Source organism: Engystomops pustulosus, chromosome 3 (assembly GCF_040894005.1).
Source record: "Engystomops pustulosus chromosome 3, aEngPut4.maternal, whole genome shotgun sequence".
Taxonomy (NCBI): Eukaryota; Metazoa; Chordata; class Amphibia; order Anura; family Leptodactylidae; genus Engystomops; species Engystomops pustulosus.
In genome coordinates, this window is record NC_092413.1 from 32947215 (window position 1) to 32972052 (window position 24838).

Sequence of the window (24838 nt, forward strand, 5' to 3'; positions counted from 1 at the left end):
TTTTTGTTCTATTGATTCCTATGAGGTTGGAATTTTTCTGCTCCTTTGAAATTTGCAACAACCTTATAGAATTCTGAATTTCTTGTCACATTCTTACATGTTTCACTTCAATTATTAGGAACCATGGTAATGGCACCAGATGCCCAAGCCTATAGATATTGCTCTGTTCATCTCAGGCAATCCTGATCAACCCTATGCAAAAAACCCCACTGCAGTGAAGGGGGGTCAGTCTCAAGTCAAGGATCCAGTTTTTTTTTATCATGGACCAAATAGAAATAGCCTTACCAAACCCCCTACTTTTATGCCTTTAGCATCACAATAAAGCTACAAATGCTTTCATATTTATCTGAAGAGACTTTGATGTATGCAGCAAAACACAAAAAATGTTCCAAATATTCCATACAGAAGAGCTAATAAGGACAGTGAGACATTTTTGCAGTTCAAACAATTGTGCATTTTATTAGTTCTTATGTATTAGCAGGTTTTAACTTAGAAAGGAGTAAAAATCACATTAGGAAACCCATGAGGCTGATCCACTGAAGCGTAAGAGATTTCACAGGATGCCTCTACTAATTATTGTATCTGTCCACAATGAATGACGTGTGGCCAAATCACTGAGCAAATTTGAGAAACAGAACTGAAATAAAGCCGAAAGTCAGTCGTTAACATCAAATTTCCAAACTTATGACGGATCATCCAGAACATATACTTTCTCCTGGATATATTTTAACGTTTGAAAGAATAAGAGGACCTAATTCCTAAAAGGCAATAGCAAAAGGAAAATAATGCATCAAATTTATATTGTGCAAAGAGAATCAGAAGGAAATCAAGTAACACCCCGACCATGTACCATTAGCCCTGAAAGCAACAATCTAGCGACATCTTGTCTTCTAATACCGGAATGAAGTTTCTTCTCTCATCCCGCTTCTTTGTTCTTTTTTATCTTCTTATTTTTCTGGTCCAGCTACTACAAAAAAAAAAAAAAAAAATATGTCCAATTATTCCTTAGATTAGGTTGGAGGGATCAATATCTATTTCAGGACCTGTCATAGTTTTATTTTTGCACAAATGTGTACATTTTCTTATTGTTGCACTATTTTATTGCGGCTTCTTTATTGTTCCGTGGGTAAACTATGATTTTTAATGGACAAGGAACAAACACGATCTCGGCACTTATCCGCAAATTCAGAAAGCATGGCTTTATTGGAAACAAAAAATTAAAAAACATACAGAACACGTATCCAAAGAGAGCAACATACAGACTGACGTGTTTCGGCTGTTACGCCTTATTCTTTTTTTTTCTACTTTTAATGTTTCATTCTTCCATGGAATTCTTTGGACTATTGTCAGACACAGGATTTGCTTTGCAAATTCTGGAACTTCAGTACAGTATGGGGATGAGAGATCCATATACACAGGGCAGCTCAGGATGCTAGGACTATAGTAGAAAGGTGAGAGTCTTCAGACTTGTAAAGTGTCCTGTAAGTCTGGTCAGAACCTCGACTGGGGTGTAGAACTATGGCGTTTCCTACTGTCTAATGCAAATTGGCTAAGTAGATGCACATATAGGTGTATGGTCAAGAGCAGGGACGCCGTTAGGGGGCGGCACACTGGGCATTTGCCAAGCGCCCCTGTATGTGGACTTCTGTGGGCAGAGGATGTATCTCTCCTTTAATACTTCTTGGATGCCCGGGTGAAGATGCTTAGCATCCATCTCCTGTCTATATATCTATCATCTATCTGTCTAGGTATCCATCTCCTACAATTTGTCTATTTCCCATCTATATATCTGTCTTCTATTTTCTATGTACCTATCTATCTCCTATCTATAAATTAAAAGAGTTGTCCAAGACTGTATAAAAAAAATGGTGGTTGGGAGGGGGCTACTTAAAAAATAATTCACCAGACCTGTGGAACTACTACTTTTTATTCAGCAAACGGTGTGGTACAGGGGGAACACTGGAGCCATACGGCGACGGGCCGTTTCGCGCTCACTAGCGCATCTTCAAGCCGTTGACGTCATCCGCCTGCGACGCGCAGAATATATGCGAGAGCGCCGGCGGCTGTCGTCAAGGAGACAGTGTAAACAAGGTAGGATAAGAAACATGTGCATAGACATTAAAAATACAGCATTGTGGTGTTTAAAAACAAATACAAAAATGTATATATTTATACAGCTTGGGAATGGAAAACGCTAGTGCATAGTTATTACGGGGGTAACGTAACAACTGATAGGAGTACATATTGTAATACGAGATAGAAGGGGGATGGGCACCCGCGTCATAGGAAAACGCTAAAGTCGTTTCTATCATTCATGCCCAGCGGCCCCATAGCATCGAACCTAATGATGCATCTACTTTCGTGTTGCATAAGGATTTTGTTTCTGTTACCTCCTAGAGGATCCGCTGTCACTACTTCAATTCCTGCAAATTTTAAGACGTTAGGATTGCCCTCGTGGTGGGTCCTCACGTGCTCAATCAAACGTGGGCAACCGTTACCGTTTTTTATTGACCTTTGATGTTCCTGGAACCGTACATTAAGTTTACGTATAGTTTTACCTATATAGAAGAAATTGCAAGGGCAATATATGATATATACCACGTAAGTGGATTTACATGAAATAAAGGATGTGACTTTCTGTATTTGTCCCCCAAATTTAACCCATTTTAATTGGCTGTTAAAACAACAACTGCTACATCCCCCACATCTGAAGTTTCCCACAGGCGTGGCTTTATCTAACCATGTAGATTTAGGGGTATGAAAACGACTACTGGTGAGAGCCTTTCTAATGGTGGGCGAGCGTCTGAATGCAATATGGGGACGTGTACCAGTAAAATTGTGTAATTGTGAGTCCTGCTTCAGGATGCTCCAATTTTTCAAAATGGCATCACGTACTACTTTTTCATAGGGACTGAACTCAAAGGAAAACATCATTCTCTCCTTGTTCTTCTCGTTGGTGTGTGCATATGTATTGGTGCTGTCCCTTGTACCTCTCTTAGTTTTCTTAAGGGATCGTAATAACTCCTCCCGTGGTATACCCAGCGCTTTGTTATAAGCCTCATTAATAAGATGTTCGGGATAGTCCCTGGCTCTCAACCTGTCTTTTAATTCTTCAGCTTGTATCGTAAACTGAGTAGCATCATTATTGATTCGCCTCAGCCGTAGGAACTGGCTGTATGGAAGTCCTCTCTTAGTGTGAAGTGGGTGGTGGCTGTGGTAATGGAGAAGTGAGTTAGTAGCTGTGGCCTTGCGAAACACCACGGTACTCAACCCACCCCTCTCCTCCCTTACCTTGACGTCCAGAAAGTCTAATTCACCTCCCCCATATATGGCAGTGAACCGCATGTTCATATAATTGTCAGAATTAAGATAATCAACAAACTGTAAGAATTGCGTGTGTGTGCCCTCCCATACGATGAAAACATCATCCACATATCTGTGGAACGCCTTCAGGTTCACGAGGAACGGATTGTCCAGAGAAAAGACGCGCCGGTTCTCAAAGCGTGTGAGAAACAAGTTGGCAACGGTACAAGCAACAGGCGTACCCTTCGCCGTGCCGGTTCTCTGGACAAACCACTCGTCGTCGAACATGAAGGCGTTATGGGAGAGCACAAACCTAAGCCCCTCGCAGACAAAATTAACGAAGTCAGGACTCCTACGGGCATTAGTAAGAATTTCACGAATGCACACACACGCAATTCTTACAGTTTGTTGATTATCTTAATTCTGACAATTATATGAACATGCGGTTCACTGCCATATATGGGGGAGGTGAATTAGACTTTCTGGACGTCAAGGTCAGGGAGGAGAGGGGTGGGTTGAGTACCGTGGTGTTTCGCAAGGCCACAGCTACTAACTCACTTCTCCATTACCACAGCCACCACCCACTTCACACTAAGAGAGGACTTTCGTACAGCCAGTTCCTACGGCTGAGGCGAATCAATAATGATGCTACTCAGTTTACGATACAAGCTGAAGAATTAAAAGACAGGTTGAGAGCCAGGGACTATCCCGAACATCTTATTAATGAGGCTTATAACAAAGCGCTGGGTATACCACGGGAGGAGTTATTACGATCCCTTAAGAAAACTAAGAGAGGTACAAGGGACAGCACCAATACATATGCACACACCAACGAGAAGAACAAGGAGAGAATGGTGTTTTCCTTTGAGTTCAGTCCCTATGAAAAAGTAGTACGTGATGCCATTTTGAAAAATTGGAGCATCCTGAAGCAGGACTCACAATTACACAATTTTACTGGTACACGTCCCCATATTGCATTCAGACGCTCGCCCACCATTAGAAAGGCTCTCACCAGTAGTCGTTTTCATACCCCTAAATCTACATGGTTAGATAAAGCCACGCCTGTGGGAAACTTCAGATGTGGGGGATGTAGCAGTTGTCGTTTTAACAGCCAATTAAAATGGGTTAAATTTGGGGGACAAATACAGAAAGTCACATCCTTTATTTCATGTAAATCCACTTACGTGGTATATATCATATATTGCCCTTGCAATTTCTTCTATATAGGTAAAACCATACGTAAACTTAATGTACGGTTCCAGGAACATCAAAGGTCCATAAAAAACGGTAACGGTTGCCCACGTTTGATTGAGCACGTGAGGACCCACCACGAGGGCAATCCTAACGTCTTAAAATTTGCAGGAATTGAAGTAGTGACAGCGGATCCTCTAGGAGGTAACAGAAACAAAATCCTTATGCAACACGAAAGTAGATGCATCATTAGGTTCGATGCTATGGGGCCGCTGGGCATGAATGATAGAAACGACTTTAGCGTTTTCCTATGACGCGGGTGCCCATCCCCCTTCTATCTCGTATTACAATATGTACTCCTATCAGTTGTTACGTTACCCCCGTAATAACTATGCACTAGCGTTTTCCATTCCCAAGCTGTATAAATATATACATTTTTGTATTTGTTTTTAAACACCACAATGCTGTATTTTTAATGTCTATGCACATGTTTCTTATCCTACCTTGTTTACACTGTCTCCTTGACGACAGCCGCCGGCGCTCTCGCATATATTCTGCGCGTCGCAGGCGGATGACGTCAACGGCTTGAAGATGCGCTATTGAGCGCGAAACGGCCCTTCGCCGTATGGCTCCAGTGTTCCCCCTGTACCACACCGTTTGCTGAATAAAAAGAAGTAGTTCCACAGGTCTGGTGAGTGCCGCCTCTTCTTCTCTCTATTTGCATTACGGACTTGTTTGAGCTCAGGCTGAGCAACACTGCCACGGAACCTCAGCAGCAGCGGTCTATTACCCACTCACTCCTAGCCATTTGTTTCCATCTAACCGATACACCTGCGTTGGACAGACACCAAAGTTTGAGCTGTGCGGAGACCCTTTATCTTCTTTTGGATTTATTTAAAAAATAATTACCTCCCAGCCCAACAGGGCCACAGAAGCCGCTCTATGTTTAGCTTTCGGCCATGCCCTCCCAACCCATGGCCAGCCGGAAGTTGAATGCAGAGTAGCTTCTGTGCCCCTGTTTGTTTACATGTGGCATGAACCGGAGAAAAGGGATTGCGGGATGCTGAGAGGGCGGTGGAAGGTATGTACATGTTTATTTTTTTAAGTAACCCCTCCTGGCCACCATTATTGGTTTTTTTATACACTCTCGGACAGACTGCTTAAATCTATCTATTTCTCGGGGGTGAGAAAACCAATCCATCCAGTCCAGAAAACCAGATATAACTAATATAGTATCACTGATGGTAGACTAGTAGACTACTATCAAATAATTGCTGTCTGAAAACATAATAATATGCTAAAACATCACATTTGCTAAAGACTTGAAGGATCTACCATGGGTTTCACTGATGGTAGACTAGTCCTACTTACAGGCTCCTGACGAATCGTTCTTCTCAAAACTTTTTTACATTTTTTAAAAATTTTTATAATTCTGTACGCGGGAATTTTGGTAATACAGGGTTATGCTAATCAGTCTGAGGCACTCCAGCTTATGACATCGGAGCACCTACGAGCCCTTGCCTTTATAATTCATTCACTTTCCCATTACTGTCATGGTAATAGTGGAATGAATAAACTTATAAGACAAGGGCTCAGAGATGCTTCAGTGAGGTTTTCCGGAGCATCTTTGCTGGAATCATGATGTACAGGGTTGTAAAAAAGAAGTTTTGAGAAGAACGATTCATCAGGAGCCTGTAAGTAGGACTAGTCTACCACCAGTGAAAACAATGGTAGATATCCTTCAAGTCTTTTGCAAATGTGATGTTTTAGCATATTATGTTTTCAGACAGCAATTATTTGATGGTTATCATGTAAGCCTTTTACCGGTAATGGGAAACCAATCTGAGCTTCGTCAGGTTTATTAAGGTATGCTGAAACAAATATATTACCTGACAAAAATTTTATTGTCGCCTTGAGGGAGATGTCAATGAAAAAAATATATATATATACGTTACAATTTTTTTTTCCGCTTTTACTATTCTCAGATCACAAATTAATTTGGACAGTCTTGAGCCAAAGGCAATAAAACTGCCATAAACTCCCCGTTTTCCCAGAATCCATGGGATTTAGGAGAAGAGTGTCACATTTCGGATTAAACGGTATAAATTGTTTGTCATTTTCTTAGGGAGATGCATTGTAAAGTTCAGTCCACTTAGTGATTTAATATGTCTGCAGGTCTCTCACTTCCCTTCCCTGCTCTATGAACATATAATGGTGAATTTATGAGAGCTGTCTCTCTGTGGCGTTATGTTCTACCGTTGAATAAGTCGGAGTATTGAGCACATCTTTTAGTTAAGAGTCTGCAGATTAAGTTTCTATGCTTCATTTATGCTAATTAAAGTTTAATTTTGTATTTGGTTAGATCCGTATACTCGCTGCTTGTACGCACGGGCTACTAAATTATAGATACGTTTTATAGGCAAACGCGATCCATAATAAAACTGTCATCTTTCAGAACTCAAGAATACTTAAAATGACAAAGATTGTTCTTCGTCGGAGAAGACCACAGCCTTCTTATTACCGTGTCGTGTCTCTGAGCTAATATCCATGGGCATAGTCTATTGGGGAATTAAAACCTCTCCAGTAGGCCACCAATCCTTTGGCCAGACCAGATTTTTGTGATGGTTTTCTGTTCCACCTATTATTTTGTATACTGGCCATTCTCTTTGAGAAGACCACTGACTAAGAAGATCACTTTTAAATGAAAGTTTTTCAGTTTTTTTATAGGTCTGTTTTCAACTATGCTGTGTGATGTATACCCTAAATCCTTCAACTTTAAACTACAGAGGTCCCTCAAAGGAAGTCTATCATCAAAATCTACCATGATAAAGCAGGGGCACTTACTCATAGATCCAGGCACCGTGACTGTGGTAATTTTTATATATTTGTTATCCATGTCCTCTTTCCTTCTAAAATCAACATTTAAGATTATGCTAATGAGAAGGGCTCTAGGGGATGTTTCCAGAGCCCCACTTTGTTGTACTTTCACAGGTTATTACACTGTGTAGGAGAATTTAAACCTCCCCCACCTTACCTGCCACGGTGTGCTAATAAAAAGGTGATGTTAGAAGGATGGAGGCCATGCATAACAAATATAAGAAGATTACCACAGGCACGGTGCCTGGATCTATGAGTAATGTCCCTGGTTTATCATGATGGATTTTGATGGTTAATTTCCTTAAAGAACAGAGGTCTAAAAAATTCAACAATATCAGATCAAGGGAGTTCAACTCTCTTTTGTCCCTGTAACAATTGGATTTTTAAAATTTTGTTCTGTCATGGGAACAAGGATTATCAATCAGGCTTCATTACCGAAACCTTACAGACTAAAGTAAAGTAAAGAATCCAGAGCACTTCACCAGAGGCCACATTGGGCAGAGAAGTCCATCTGTAACTAGTGGTTGCCAGTAAGTCGGGGACTGCTTGTACAGATCGCATGATAGTGGCTGCTATGAGTAACTGAACAGTGTGGGTGATCTCCCAATAACGTCAACATTATATCGTGTTTATACTCACCAGTATTATCACCCTCATCATCCTCATCATGTGGTGGGTCTATGGTCTGACTATGCATTTGAACTGCAAAAGAAAAGCGAAATCTTGATTAATGATGCCTATGACCCATTGGTAGAGATTTGGGGCTTTAAGGCAACTGACTGCGACTACAATTGCAATTTAAGGGGGAATTCTAGGGATAAACAAATGTGAAATATGGGTAGTCCATTCATAACCTTTGGACAAGAAGCTTGAGGGTTCATGACTACTACTAAAGATGAGGTCTGCTGTTAGAGTACAACATGGAGTTTACTCCAAGTGATTATCCCCCAATATACAGCTGCACTAATAACATACAGTTTCGTTACCAAACTTTCCTTTGTTCCCATGTGCCCCAACAAGACAGTGAGCTTCGGCAGGATAAAGATCAAATAATTCTATCAATGTAGACATTACAATGACTTTACCATCCTCGGAGACGTCTCCAGCCTCGGGTTGACTGCATGGATCAGTAATTGGAATGGTCTCCTTACTTTCATGGTTTGATTCTAATAAACAGAAAAGAAAAATAATCACTTAATTCAGATGTAAATTTATCATTTAAATATGTGCATTCAGATGATTTTTTGTCTTTTCTCAGATCCTATATTTTGCTGTTCAGAGTGACCATATAGAATGGGTTTCCCTGTACAATGTATAGGTGGATTATACATGCTTATTGTGAATATTTTGAAGTTTTAAACACTAAAATTGATAAGACACTAAATACAGATGTCATCATCGCCCATATGACAAGCGCAGAACGCAGTTATGATGAGCCAATAATTTCTTGGCAAAGTGTTTTCTTATTCATTGCAGGTGGGTGTCATGTTATTAAAATTACTAGAAAAGGTACTTGTTATTAACCCTATATTTCAGTGTGAGATTAATACTTAAGGTACATTAAGACGAACATATACTACGGCCCGGGCAAGTATACAGCCGCACGCAGGAGAGAGGAGGACTGAGTGCAGCTCTCCCCTCTCCATAGAAAAGCAAGCGGCCGGCTCCGTAACACAAATAACTACAGGGCATGCCCTATATTTCTCCATGCACGGTCATGGTGCGATGAGAAACGTGTGCTCACTGCACTGTGCATGGTGAAACCGGATAAAGGTCCCCATTACATTCGTCTGAATGAGGCCTTCCCGACACTGGAATAAGGAGCCACAATTAATAATAATGGCCCATAATTGGCTACGTGTCAGCACTGTGGCGCACAATACCTACAATTATTGTTAAATAGGACAACATCGCAAAATGGTCAGGTTTTTTTTTTTATAGTTGAAACTATTCCAGACTAGCTGCCATTATCTAGTTTTCCTCAACTCAAGATCCTAACTCTTCTTTGTTTTCTTTTAAAATTGGATGGAAAGGTATACTACGCCGAATTTGTTTGTTTACTTATTTTCAATTAAAAAGTAAATCATGTTGGAAAGATGAAGTGATTCGACATATTATTCGTCTACTTCTAAACATGACTTTCCACATAATACCTAAGAGGCTCCGCACTCTTAGTAAATCCGAAAGGACGCTTTGCCGCTCACACCAGATTTTCACCAGGTTTGACTGGTTTACACCAAGTCAAATCTGGTCTAAAAGTCGAGAGCAGTTTCTGCCGTTTACTGGTGGAAACTTTAGTACCTTTGGTAGGTCCAGGAGTTCTCCCCCCTGCCCCCCCGTTGCATCCATAATGGCTTCCAGGTGCTAACAGAAAGCTGTCAGACAAGGATTATTAGACAACCCCCCCCCCCCAAAAAAAAAATATTTGTACTGCTTTAAAGTAATTTGAACCAAAATCTCCAATCCCTGTTTCTATCACAAAGGCATGTGCATTTAACCCCTACACACACAGTTTTTGTGATGGATAAAGTAGCCTACACAAACCATTTAAATACAAACTTCAACATACCTGTAAATACATGCAGAGCAAATAAAATTGTACCATTGAAATGGCAGAATATGCTTAAAGTGCAGGTAGAAAGAAAAGTTAACCTTGCAACATATACCGCATCATAGCACAGGAGGCTTTACTCGGTGCCCAGCATCACCAGACCATATTCATAATCAAAAGCAATTAGAATGATTGTTTACCATGGGTTTCGTACAAGATAAAACCGACCCCAGCCTTAAAGACAGATTTTTTATCTCACCTCTCCATTTAGAAGATGGACCATCCTCTAAATGGTGTTTAGAAGGTAAATTTATATCTACAGTGCTAAATCCATCAAAGTGTAAAATATTGTCTGTTTTAGAGATAAAAAGTTAGGAACTTGAACTGTGTGGGCACTAAAAGCTTTTTATTCCGATTTCATAAAACTAACACAATTTGAGTATATTCCTTATTTACATACAGAAATTATTGATCATCAATAGAAAGCATAATGTCAAGACAGGGAACACCTCTGACCCTACCTACTTGCCGGCCCTGTCCTAAATCCCAGGCAAAGACTGGGTGACAGACCCTATTTTGGGTTCATGCACAGAACAGAAAGACTAAAAACAAGAGAGACAGACAAGGTACAGAATCATAAGGCAATAAATAGTCAAGGATACAAGCAAAAGGGGTCAGATAAACAGAAAATGCATAATAGAGTATACAGTATAACAGATCAAAAGACAAGCAGGTGCTTGTGATCTAGACAAGGAAAACATCCTTAAACTCAGGATGATTGTTTACCATGGGTTTCGTACAAGATAAAACCGACCCCAGCCTTAAAGACAGATTTTTTATCTCACCTCTCCATTTAGAAGATGGACCATCCTCTAAATGGTGTTTAGAAGGTAAATTTATATCTACAGTGCTAAATCCATCAAAGTGTAAAATATTGTCTGTTTTAGAGATAAAAAGTTAGGAACTTGAACTGTGTGGGCACTAAAAGCTTTTTATTCCGATTTCATAAAACTAACACAATTTGAGTATATTCCTTATTTACATACAGAAATTATTGATCATCAATAGAAAGCATAATGTCAAGACAGGGAACACCTCTGACCCTACCTACTTGCCGGCCCTGTCCTAAATCCCAGGCAAAGACTGGGTGACAGACCCTATTTTGGGTTCATGCACAGAACAGAAAGACTAAAAACAAGAGAGACAGACAAGGTACAGAATCATAAGGCAATAAATAGTCAAGGATACAAGCAAAAGGGGTCAGATAAACAGAAAATGCATAATAGAGTATACAGTATAACAGATCAAAAGACAAGCAGGTGCTTGTGATCTAGACAAGGAAAACATCCTTAAACTCAGGATTTTCAATACGATTTCGCCATCTTTTTAGTGGTGCATCTAAGTGCATTAGCTTGCAGCACAATTTGAAAGTTAAATATGACACTCAGTCCGAAAGGTCGAATGCACCACAATCCCAGTGCGCCACACTTCTTATACCCGTGCAAACCGTTTTACCCCCGAAAACGGTTCACAGTCCAACAAAAGTGCACGCTCAGTAAATGAGCCCCATTAAGTGATGTTCTTTTGATGGTTAATTCCCTCCCCTAATATCATAAAAATACCACTGCTGCCATTTTCTTTCAGTCGGAATATTTTCTTTTTCCTTCCCCCCCATTCCAAACCAAATGTTCTGTGATGGATTTTAAGGTTTCCTAAACTCCCATGAAGACCTTTTGTTTTTGGAAGCAATTTTTGGGAGTCCTAAAACTTTTTGAAATTATGTTGTTCATTTTCTTAAAGAAATTACATCTTGTTGAAAGTCTTTTACATGTGATCAGTTACTTTCAAACATTTTACCTCTATCCATCTGTCCAATCCCTCTGAATTCCTATTTGTCCTTTGACATATCCTATAAATTAGCGAGAATCCTTTGCACTGCATGAGGTGGAACAAAGCTTCTGCACATACAATGTTCTACAAGCTGTTTGTAGCCTTTATATACAATTCTACTACACTCATTTATTTTCCTTTCAAAGAACCTAATTACCTCTTTTTCAGGCAGTCGCGGTATACAATCAATCATTACGAAGGAAGAAAGGTATAGTAAGGGCACATTACGCTACTGTGTGGGCCAAGTCAACTCAGTCACTGCTTACATTTGATCTAAAAACTCTATGACAGCGTAAAGCAAATTGGTTGGCCGACAGTCTATCAATACGCTACAAGACAGTGATGTGTCTTTTATAAGTCTAAACACTATGTAAACTGAACCAGTCATTGAACATAAAGTGATACATCCTTATTATAAAGCCTTAAATTAACAAGTACTCCCATTGCCCATCGGCAGCAATATAATAACAGCTTTGATGTGAAATCTGCAATTTACGAGTCTTGTTGTAAGCTGGAATCTTAACACACCCGCTGTTACATACTGTGCGTGTCCATCAAATGCAACCAATAGTCCTACTGTAGTGATCCAAACAAAGGCAGAAAAACCATATAAATTTGATGTAAGGTGCCACACACTAGGAGAAAAGTAATAAAAAATTTCCAGATCTATATCTTATCTCCATTAATGTGGTACCCATATTTTATAATATTTTTTAACTTAAGTCAGCATGTTCCCTCATTATCTTTTCCGGTGAATCAACCATCACGACATGATGTATTTGTTCTCATTCATATTCCACCCATTATTTTTTTTTTTATAAAAAATTTAACATTTTCCAAATTTAAAGTTGGGCAACCAGGCCTCTCTTGATATTTCTTATGAGCCTACTATGCCTTCAGACCATTTTGACTTGTGGCTAGACCAAAAAACATTATCCAAGTAATCCCTTTAACCGATGTACATGTCGCTAGGAGTAGGCCAAAGTACTTGGACAGGTGGTACAGGAGATGCCAGTGCACACTACCAGGACATCAAGCAAAAGATAGTCGCAGACAGGCAGAGGTCAGGGCATGTGGAGATCAAGCGCAGTCTGGGTATACTGTAGGCTCAAGTTCAAAGTCATATCAAGTCAGGGTTGTTCCCTGAATAGTTGCAATCAGAAAAAGAAAAAATTCAGTTCAGAGATGAAACCTGAAGTCAAATGAGAAAAAAGTGCTTGGCTTACAGAACCACCAAGTTAGCCATGGAGATTTTACCAAACTCTTAAATTTTTATTTGAGGAATCCAGGGAACTTAATCAAACCAAGCCATGGAAGGGAAGAAAGTAGATGAAATCCAACAGACCTGCCCACCCAATAAGTAAATACACTACTGTAACAAGAAGTATTAAGGTTTCACTACTATTTTATACTTTGTATAAACAGAAACATCCTCAATAAATGTAAAAGGTGAAGAAAGCATCATGGCTCCCATGAAAACATAAGACAGATCTTAACAAACTATTAAATATCATCACTACGTCCAATGGGTTTGGACAGTTACTGACATAACTAAGGCTTCTTTTTTCTCTTCAGTGAAAAAGTATTTTAAACCCTCTGCTCTGGGATGGAACAGCTGATAATTGGGAAGGTTGTCCCAGACCTAAGCCTAGGCACAGTATCTAAGCCCACACAAAACAAAGGCATTAAGTGTCTAGGAGCACAAAGATGTAATAATAACAATAATTCCTTTATATATATATAGATTACGCAGGGCTGCACAGAGCTTGCCAAATCAGCCCTGTCCCCAATGGGGCTCATAACCTACCAGTATGTTATGAAGTGTGGGAGGAAACCTACGCAAACACGGAGAGAACATACAAACTCCTTGAAGATGTTGACCTGGATGGGACTTGAACCCAGGGCTCCAGCGCTGCAAGTGCTAACCACTGAACCACCGTGTTGTCCAATAATATATATATCATATGCGGACATATGATGAAGTACCTGCCCCTCCGGTTTCTTTCTCAACTTACTTTGCCTCTTACTCTACCTGCTCTTCTGTGCTCCAATATTTGCCAAAGTCCATCTTGCTAGCAGACTCTGCATCTCTGCCGTCTGCCTGATTGCCTAACGTTCCTGTACCTCGACCTTGGCTGCCACCGCGGGCAAGTTGCACCTGTGGAACGACCTGGTGGCACCACGCCGCCGCAAGACCATCCTGGTTTGCGGCGGGTTCTGGTAAAAACCAGGTGCCACTTAGATTTGGGTCCCAGGTGTTGGCTTGTTGTCATCGTCCGCGGTGGTCCAGGAGGTTCACCCAAAGCCCAGTAAATTCATGGACAGTAAATTCATGGACTACTGAAACCATAGCTGCTAATACAAGTTATCAAAATACCCAGAAACAGAGTTCCTGGACGAGTGATTTCCGCAAAGTTTGTTGAAAGGTTAGATAAACTTTAAAGAACAACATCTATCATGCGATGCTTGGATTTCAATATTTTTATATGCAGCAGTATAAGGTTACTTTTGAGGTCATGTCTTCATGCAAGATCATTATTTAAGAATAATAAGAAATCACAGCGGTTATAATGAAGCGTATCCCTGCTGTTCTTTCATATCTTTTCTAAAAGTTCCAGATCCTCAGTCAGAAGAATCTAATCCCACCAATGGGCTCCATCTCACATCTAATAATTATAAGCCGAAAAGTGTAGAAATTGAGAAAACACAGCTGACAACCAGGTCGCAGGCTCGAATGGCTGCACTTTCTTCTCATTTGCTATGTATGTGCCGTTAATTTTTTGGAGATGATGTATTTTTCACAGGAACATTAACTTCGCAGGTCTACTTTTAAGGTACACAGTGGGTATAATAAAACCTATTAAAGCTATTTTTCCCCCAAATATAATTAGAGATTTTCTAATGGTATTAAAATTTTAAGGCAGCGGGTAATCATTATGAATTAATGACGAGACTCCAACTGTTAAGTAATTGAGAAACGTAATCCTTTCATCTGTAAAAGGTAAAAGTGAGACTGCAAAAGCTAAAGTCGAAAAAAAAGAGATCCGAGATAAGTGGAATTTTCTGGAGAGCTCAATATTCACGACCCTCCAACACATCAATACATTAATGTCTAAGATGATGTGGGTTATTATATTTCTACCGATTTTACCACAATCCTCAATAGTATTTGTTAAAAGAAAATTTCATGTACAAACTTTAATAAAATACAGTGTTATATGATTTATACATTTCTTGTATATTGGACCAGATGGTACAGATCACGGGTACTAACTCTGACAAAGCTGCCTGTGACATTTAAATGCAGTTAGCAAAGGGAAGGTTGCCATTTACTCTAGGATCATCACTCCCAGGCGGTGTCAACCTTTACTTTAATATTGGTCCCCATTTGGATCTCATCAGGGGTGAGTTTCTAGCACCTATATTTCCGGGTCATCTAGTTTTGTAGGCACATATTCTATTTGTGCTTTTTAGTGTTTTTAACACACCCGACTTACAGACGACACCTCGTTACAAACGGACCTCTGGATGTTGGTAATTTACAGTACTTTAGTCTCCGGCTACAATAAACAGCTGTAAGAGTTATCACATGTGTCTGCAACTAAGATTTATTGTTAATCCCATTTCTTATGACAACCCAAAAATTTAAATCCAAGTGTCACAGAGACTCAAAAAAATTATGTGGAGTTAGAATTATAAAATATAGAACAAACCTACAGAACCTATCTTGTATGTAACCTGGGGACTGCCTGTATACCAATAAATTTGTATGTGTTTTACTAACAATAGTTATTGGCCTGTTTCATAACACCAGATCTTGGCAGTTTTTGGTTGAGCCATTTAAAGGGTATCACCAAGATCATCAAAAACACCAATCATAGGTGTTGTTGTTGGAAGAGGTGGTTGAGCGTTCGGGAACTTCTCCGCTCATCCCCAGTGATTATGCTGCTTTCTTGACAACTGTGTATTAAACTACCTACCTTTGATCTTAATAACCCCCCTTTCAATAAAATTTGCATTGTCTAAGTCCAGTGTGTAGATGAGATGAAACACTAACATTACAGCTTTCTTATCTGCAGATTTTTCTGTCAATTTTGAGTAGTCTCAAAGCTAGTTGGTAACGAAGTAAATGCTCCAGCTTTTTTTTTCCATCTCCTCTCCTTGCTAACAAGTATTTAGCAGAGATTTCAAAGTGAAAAGATTAGGGATGGAGGAGGGGGGGAGGATGACCAAGATCTAGTGAAACTTTGAAACACTTACGTTTCGCCAGCACTGCTTGACCTGTATACACTATTAATATGGATACAAATAAAACTTGAAAATTCTTTTTTGGAGGTGCCAAAGTCCTATTTCATTCTTCTTCTACGGTGAACAAGCCAGTAAGCAGGGAAGCTTTCCACTCATATTGGAAGACTTCATGGGCTACAAATTCTGGTAACGTGAGAATTATATATCTTTTCTTGAGGGATAATATAAAGAGCCAAAGTAAGTGAAGATAGAGGCACTACTATTTGATAAGATATACACTCACCGGCCACTTTATTAGGTACACCAAGCTAGTAACGGGTTGGACCCCCTTTTGTCTTCAGAACTGCCTCAATTCTTCGTGGCATAGATTCAACAAGCATTCCTCAGAGATTTTGGTCCATATTGACATGATGGCATCACACAGTTGCCGCAGATTTGTCGGCTGCACATCCATGATGCGAATCTCCCGTTCCACCACATCCCAAAGATGCTCTATTGGATGGAGATCTGGTGACTGTGGAGGCATTTGAGTACAGTGAACTCATTGTCATGTTCAAGAAACCAGTCTGAGATGATTCCAGCTTTATGACATGGTGCATTATCCTGCTGAAAGTAGCCATCAGATGTCGGGTACATTGTGGTCATAAAGGGATGTACATGGTAAGCAACAATACTCAGGTAGGCTGTGGCGTTGCAACGATGCTCAATTGGTACCAAGGGGCCCAAAGAGTGCCAAGAAAATATTCCCCACACCATGAAACCACCACCACCAGCCTGAACCGTTGATACAAGGCAGGATGGATCCATGCTTTCATGTTGTTGATGGCAAATTCTGACCCTACCACCCGAATGTCGCAGCAGAAATCGAGACTCATCAGACCAGGCAACGTTTTTCCAATCTTCTACTGTCCAATTTCGATGAGCTTGTGCAAATTGTAGCCTCAGTTTCCTGTTCTTAGCTGAAAGGAGTGGCACCCGGTGTGGTCTTCTGCTGCTGTAGCCCATCTGCCTCAAAGTTCAACGTACTGTGCGTTCAGAGATGCTCTTCTGCCTACCTTGGTTGTAACGGGTGGCGATTTGAGTCACTGTTGCCTTTCTATCAGCTTGAACCAGTCTGCCCATTCTCCTCTGACCTCTGGCATCAACAAGGCATTTCCGCCCACAGAACTGCCGCTCACTGGATGTTTTTTCTTTTTTGGCCCATTCTCTGTAAACCCTAGAGATGGTTGTGCGTGAAAATCCCAGTAGATCAGCAGTTTCTGAAATACTCAGACCAGCCCTTCTGGCACCAACAACCATGCCACGTTCAAAGGCACTCAAATCACCTTTCTTCCCCATACTGATGCTCGGTTTGAACTGCACCCTTATGAGACTTGGGGCGTGACATGCATTTTTGTATTTGTCCAATTTTTGTAATTCAAATGCCACACAATTGTCTCAACTGCAGTGTAGCCTACTTACACCAGATTTATCAAGCGAATCCATGTGTTAGACAGATTTTTAAAAAGTGTAGGCGCAAATTTACTCCAATCCTCTTCTGGTGTAGGAAATACTTAGGAATTAGTTGTGCAACAAATTTTACCAAAAAGTCTGAAACCTATTACAGACATTAACTCCTCACATGCCACATTTAGCAGCTAGTCACTCGGATAATTCTGCAAAATTCCGCTCCCAAGATTATCTAAAAATGTTGCAAGAGACCTGATTTATAAAGGCTGCTACCTCTCAGAGTAGAACAAATGTAGGTGACAGCCGACCCAGCTGGATCAGAGTTGGATTCAGGTGCAAAGCATAAGGGGTCAGTCAGGGAGTGGTCGAATAAGATGAAGGTCAAGGTAGGAAAACTGACACAATACAAGGAACATGCTTGGGGTCTTAATGGAGAATCAAAATGCAGAATCATAGAATGTAAGGGGGAAAGCAGCTCTGATTGATAGGAGACAAATATGTATTTGACACATCTGCGGGTATTAGGACTCAGACGTTACTGGCCTGCAGGAAGCATGTGGACAAGACATCAAGGGTAGATGGAACCAGGCTGAGGAGCAGCAGTAGCAGAGATAGGAGAGCGACGACCATAAGCTAAAGCATGGTCCGAAAGATTCAACACCTTCCTAACTTATAATCAGGAGAGCAGTGACCTTAAATTATGGAGGTACGATCCGCTAGAACTATTGTCCATTTCTCTGTGCCTTGGATTCTCATTACATGCCATAGAGAACAGTATATAAAATTTTATAATGTCCTTGTTTTTCTATCATCAGAAAACAATGTTTTTTAAGTTGTTATTGCTGAGGCAGGTCACACTTTTCCTTGTGTATTACATGGCCAAATATTGGTTTAAATATAATATATTTGTGTTTCTAGTAGTAGCCAAGCATTATACTGTATTGTACCAGAAGCACAAATAAACCACATAAAAAATTACTAAAAATTTCCCCAAAGTCTGGAAAACAAAGGGGCTTTTGTGCTTTCATCCCATCATAATGAACAATGGTCTCATGCTTGCTGATCAGATGTATTGTTGTCTTGCTGAATATCCATCAGTGCACAATTCCAATCTTGTTGTCTTTTTCGATACAAGCATAAAATATGACAGCGACAATGACAAAAATATATAGTCTCGCTGTGAACATTAAAGAGTGGTTGTTCCGACTTTCAAGTGATTTCTTAAATTCACTGCAGGGAGTCAGAGAAGACCAGACATTGGGTAGGAATATTATTGTAATAGTTTATTTTTAGATAACTTTCTACGTGAGTTGCGCTTTTAATGTTGCGAAATTACTGCCATGAGCAGAACAGTGGGTTTTACTGCCCTAGTGTTACAAATGTGATGTCATGGCATTAGAATGTTCTGGAGTCTAGGATGAGGTTATATAATATTATAAGTCCTTTTATTGTGAATGTCTGGCAGCCTGTGAAATGTGACATATTTCAGGACATAAAAAAGACTAACTCCAGGCAAAAGACCGAAATTTCACCATTATGACAGATTTATGGAGCTTTACACGCCTCCAGTATTTATGGTCTAACGATTCCTTGATCTTCCACACTGCATCAGCTGGGACTATAGATAAGAAATATTCAGATTCTAGAGACTGTGGATATTTCCATGACATCTGGGCGTGGTTATCATGGTGAAGGCATCCAGACAATAATGACACCAAAAGCCAACAGGACACTGGACGTCACAGGAAGTCCTGAGTCCTGTTACCGGTGTATCACATCACCGGTGCCCAAGGTGGACTACCAAGAAGCTTTACCAGGATAAGAAAGATATGGATGAACCTATTAGGGTCTTGTTCTTATCCCTAGTAATAGTAATAAGGCTTTTCATAATGAACAATCCTAATCCTGCTTAGAACCTATTCCATTAGATTCAAATCTTCCTGTTATATGATGAAACGATATGGGTGACCCTATAAGGGTCTTGTTCTTACCCTATTAAAATTTTACCCTATAACATTTACTGAAGTAAGCAGCTCCTAGTGCTACAACAGACGCAGCAGTGTTACACTGCTAGCGTTATCGGAAACCTCCAGCGTATTCATGAGGGGGCGGTCTGAGGTGCAGTGTCACTTAAATTTGTTTGCACCTGAAAAAAAGTTTTAATCCCCTAGTGATGTTTACACAATAAGGCACATTTTAACACCTTACTTTACAATACTACTCAGTTTTATTGCTATCACTCAGTGATGGTCATTGTAAAATTCCAGAGTGTAGGCGGGGACTCTCTAAGCTGACACTTCATGATTCCTCTAGTGCGAGATGATGTGAGCTGACACTGTGCTTAAAGTATCAGGGTCCAAGTTTATATACACTTTTATTTAGCTTCTGAACATTCTACTAATATCTGAGACAGAGAAAAAGAGAGATGAGACAGATCGGAGATGAGAAATGATGAGATCCATGAGATGCATATAACTCACAATGACACAATTCCGTTCTGCAACATCTTAGCTATAACAAACACCGTCAGCTCTTCTACATCTGAGCTATAACATACATATAGTGCCTCCCTCCCCTAAATAAAGACCTTATCTTATCAGTAGCTTGTAGAGTAAGTCTCTGCACAGTACTGCTTGCTGACAGGAAGTGTCTGTTTCTGATCTGGTCTTGTAATGGAAGAGGAGGGGCTAGTGATGTTTACACACAACCAAAATTGTATACACCAGGACTGATAGAAACAGGTTGGAATTTATATCTGTGAAATGTTGTATTTTTGTTAATAACAGTGAATTAGAGAATGTGTTATTTTGTTATATATTTGAGTATATTTAAGAATCTTGTCTTTGTTGGAATGTGCCTTCAAAAGTCACTGTGGGCAAACTATGCTGGCATTTCCTTTTCCTTTTCTTTTTTTGTAGGCTCATTTTTGTAAAAGTTTATTTTTAACAGAATGCTAATAAGTCTGAGAGGATACCACCAGAGCTCCTCCAGCCCCAACAGTTCTCCCTGCTTGCTGTCACTCTTCTCTCTAATTCGCACACATGAAAGGTCAGAAGTTGGGCTACACAAGGCAGGTAGGAAAAGCTCCTGTGGGAGTGCATTAGTGTCAGGTGACAGGCCACAGATGCCTCTGGTAACAACCCCCAGAGCCCATCAGGCTCATTAGCATAATTTTAAAATACTTTCTTTTCTGAAAATTAGACAATGAAAAAGAAAATTAAAGGCAGGTGCAGGCAGAAGTTGTCCACATGAACTTGAATGTGACACTGCTTTATATTTCTTAATTTGGCTTGTAGATTTGCTTTAACAAGCACTTAGCAGATAACATGCAAGTCATTTCTCAGGAGATTGAGAAATTTTGAAGAGCTTTATTCCAGAAACTTGTATTATTGACTTTATTATCTCTGTCCTTACGATCATCCACATTTTTGTAGATTTTTTTTTTCTACATTCTGATATGAAATATTTTGTCATGACTGGATGGATGTTTGTGACTTTTCTCTTGTTCTCCTCGATAACTCAGAAAAGTTACGCATTTTTTTTCCCTCTCATTTTGATATGTTAACAGGAACGCCAACAAGTGTTTCAATTTTCTTCTGCGTTAAAACTTTCCAGGAGACATTGCATTTGGGTCTGAATTTGAAGTCATAAACTGGTGAACTATGTAACAATCTGTCAGGCTGACAGGCAATGTATCAAATGCTTCAGTGCATTCTCTTTATTTGCAATCCACGCGTTTAGTGACTGCGTCTAAAAGAATATATAAATGGGAAAGAGAAAGGATTGAATTGTATAAAAACAGAACCAAAAAAACAGAACCTTAAAAAAAACTGCTGGAAATAGGAGTTCAACTTTGTGTTGAAGAAAAACTCCTGTCAAATTGAAAAATCACCTCTCACATAGTGTATTTGTATCCTCTCATTACCTTTCAATGTTGAAGGTTTGTGCTCCCGGTGAAGTGTTACAGTATAGTTTCCACATTGTAGCAGCTTGTAACCATTACCTCTGTGATAAATATGTATAACCTGCCACTATGTTTGTTTTAGTTCCCATATTGTGCATATTGTTATAGGACAGTTACATATTAAAGGGGTTGACCAATTGAACTCATGTTTTGTGTAATATATGTGTTAGTGTGGGGGACAGGATATTAGGGAATTTACCAATATACATCTATTAATAGTTCTTCTCCGGTTTCTCAAGAGAGAAAAAAATCTGACGCTATCTTTTTGAGTATATTTGATGGGGATCTTCGAGAATACTAGTTCTCTTCGTCAGCCATGATGTTATGCATGAAATAGAAAATTCACTGCATTTTATACACGCTAGACAGTGATCATCAAAGGACATTTAGAAAGCTTTAACACAACAGATTGATAAATACACGGACATCTTATTTATGACAGGTGGGCAACAGACAGACTAAAAACCTGTGAGGCATGACAAGAAAGCCCTGGCCCTGTGGCCTCCAGGTCAGAGATAGGGGGTCATGAAGCTAGCATGTATGTTAAGACCACTTTGCAAGGTGTTGAATCAAGGTGTCAAAGAATGCTTCCTTGATATAGTCAGAAGTAAACAGACAGCTGTCCAACCCCATCCATTATTGCAAACTTGAAAGTGACACCATAGAGGTCTACAAGAATCAGCTAATTCATATGACCAAGAAGTTTTCAACTGATATCCAGCACAAGGTCAACCTTCTCATCCCAGAGAATCCCAAGCCAATCCACAAAGATGGCAATCCAGGAATGCCTATTATTTCTGGCATTGGCACATTGATGGAAAGCATCTCAGGTTGGATGGAAAATATCCTAAAACCCCTGATCAGAAATACTCCTGGCTATTGGATACTACTGACCTTTTAAATAAACTCAAGGCTTTAGGCCCACTACCTAATGGTACAATTCTGGCCACCATGGATGTGGAATATTGTACACCAACATTCCCCACAATGATGGAATAGTGGTATTTTGGGCACACATGGATAACCATTACATACTGACAGAACCGGTCACATACCTCATACAATTTGTGCTCACCCGCAACTATTCCTCATTTGGAGAGAATCCAAATGTGTATGGGAACATAAATAGGTTCAATGTTACATTGATAACATTCTGATTATCTGGACTGCAGGTGAGGAGGCCCTTCTTAAATTCTATGAGGATTACAACAACTTTCACCCAGCATCAATCTGAAATAAAGCTATTCATATAAGGAAATACATTTTCTGGAAACCACAATACAAATTAACGACATATAGAACAGAGTACAGCCTACCTAGGGGAAAACAGCTTTAACTCCAAATATACCAGACAATCCATCATATACAGACAGGCTATATGCTACAACCGTATCTGTTAAAACAAGACAGACCTGAAAAACACCTCCTGGACAGTTGGGCTACCAACTCACATACTCACATATAAGGAGACCCAACGAGGCCAGAGTACCCCTAATATTCACTTACAACCCACAAGTGGAGATCCTACGTCATATTTCCAAGGAACTCCAATCGATTCTGCATAAAGATACAAGACTAAAAGAAATATTCCATGTAAATCCTTTCCATTCCTTCCAGCAAAATCCAAACCAAACATGGAACAATTTGTTGTCCGGAGTGGCCCGAGACTCTCATCAGAAAATGGCACCTTACAAAGCGATTACAAAGTTTCAACACCTTAGAAAGTGGTCTTAACATACATGCCAGCTTCGTGACTCCTATCTCTGGAGGCCACAAGCAGATAAGAGCCAGAGCTTTCTGGTCATGCTTCACAGGTTTTTAGTCTGTTTATTGCCATCCTGTCACAAATAAGATGTCCCTGTGTTTATCAATATGTTGTGGTAACATTTTTAAAATGTCCTTTGACGATTACTTCCTAGTGAGTACAAAATGCTGTGAATTTTTGTTTCATATAACATCATGTCTGACAAAGAGAACTAGTATTCTTAAAAGCTCACCTTCAAATATACCTAGTTAACCTCAAAAAGTTATCGCCTAATTTCTTCACTCTTCTTCTGCTCTCCATGGCTAACACGGTACAAATCTACACTACTGGCAACCTCATCAGTTAGACACCCCTGACCAGAAAATGGTTTCAGATTGAGGGCCATGTTATCTCTGCCCTGCCAGGATGCTAATCTTAAATTCATAAATACTATCATAAGCTCCTGACAGGGGGGTTGTTCATCTGCACCCGATTTCTTTCTCACACACTTCACATACATGCTTTCCTCTTTCTCAAGCCTGCCCCCACGTATCCTCCTTTCTTCAGCCTGCAACCTCATGTCCTCCAGTATAACCAGTCCACACCTCCATGTCCCCCACTTGAATCAAACAGCACCCTCATGATCCATCTTTCACCGGTGTACCTACAGGAAATTCAAACATTATATATTGACGATCACATGACTACAGTGCAAGTCCTGCTAGTAAATTGCATTGCATGTAGATGCTATTTTCCTGAATCTGAAGGACCTGAGCCCTAGGTTCTATCCCTCGCTCTATACTTTCCCTCGAAAAGTCGCGGTCATGCTGAATATTTTTTTTTTATTTGAAAATGAAATATTTCATAAATTTAATTATGCAGTATTTAGATTTTTCAGGACTTTTTTGACTTATGTGCGAAACCAAAAGATTTTTTTCTCTTTTCACAATTTATGAGCCTGAATCCCCAAACAAAGCCCAAACTCTCATGAATATGCTGCTTTAAAGTGGATATTCTTAAGAAACATTGCTTTGTTTTATTCACATACAGAACTAGGAGATCATTCTAGCTGATAATGAATTCATCTTTTATCTCTCCGTTCTCCATATATAAACACACTTACGACTCGTTGCTTTTAGAAACCAAAGTTTTTGCAGTGGCCATTATTTTTTTGTTGCTTCTAAAACTTACCACTTAGTCTAAGACAGCCTAAAAGAAGTCCTTTTATTAAAATTAATTGGAAACAGAGACAGCCTGACCCCGTTGAAAGGTAAGAGCCTTTAGTTATATCCTATAAATGTGCAGCTTTGTTATTCCAAAACAACAGAAGCTAATGGCTTTTTCTAAGTGTCTTGTAGAAGACAGCGTAGAAAGAACGAATGCTTACTAAAGTTTTGTAAATGAGTCCGGTTTATCTCAGACATGTCTAACCTTCTCACTTTAAACGCTCTATTGAAACTTTAACCGATCTCCAGTGAGGGTTTCGGAGCTTAAGCTAATTACACTTGGCGGAGACATGCTCGATGAGATGGGAATAAAATGAAACTTTTGAAAGGGTGAAAAATCTCAGACCATCTGCTTGTGACATTACACCGGGAACAACGATGAAGAACAGAAGGGC

The 24838-nt window shown here is 39.8% G+C and overlaps 1 protein-coding gene across 3 annotated transcripts in view; it reads right to left on the reverse strand.

The window, feature by feature from the left end:
* Nucleotides 1-430: 430 nt before the first annotated feature.
* The window catches only part of MACROD2 (mono-ADP ribosylhydrolase 2), a 1393268-nt gene continuing 1368860 nt past the window's right edge, over nt 431-24838 (reverse strand). For 2 of the 3 annotated variants that reach the window (XM_072140441.1, XM_072140439.1), the window contains 3 exons: nt 8457-8537; nt 8011-8073; nt 431-967 (listed from right to left, as the gene is read on the reverse strand). In XM_072140441.1, the coding sequence (XP_071996542.1) occupies nt 948-967; nt 8011-8073; nt 8457-8537 (164 nt within the window). In that variant the 3' untranslated portion in view covers nt 431-947. The remainder of the gene's footprint in view (nt 968-8010; nt 8074-8456; nt 8538-24838) is intronic. The other variant, XM_072140440.1, reaches the window with a different exon arrangement.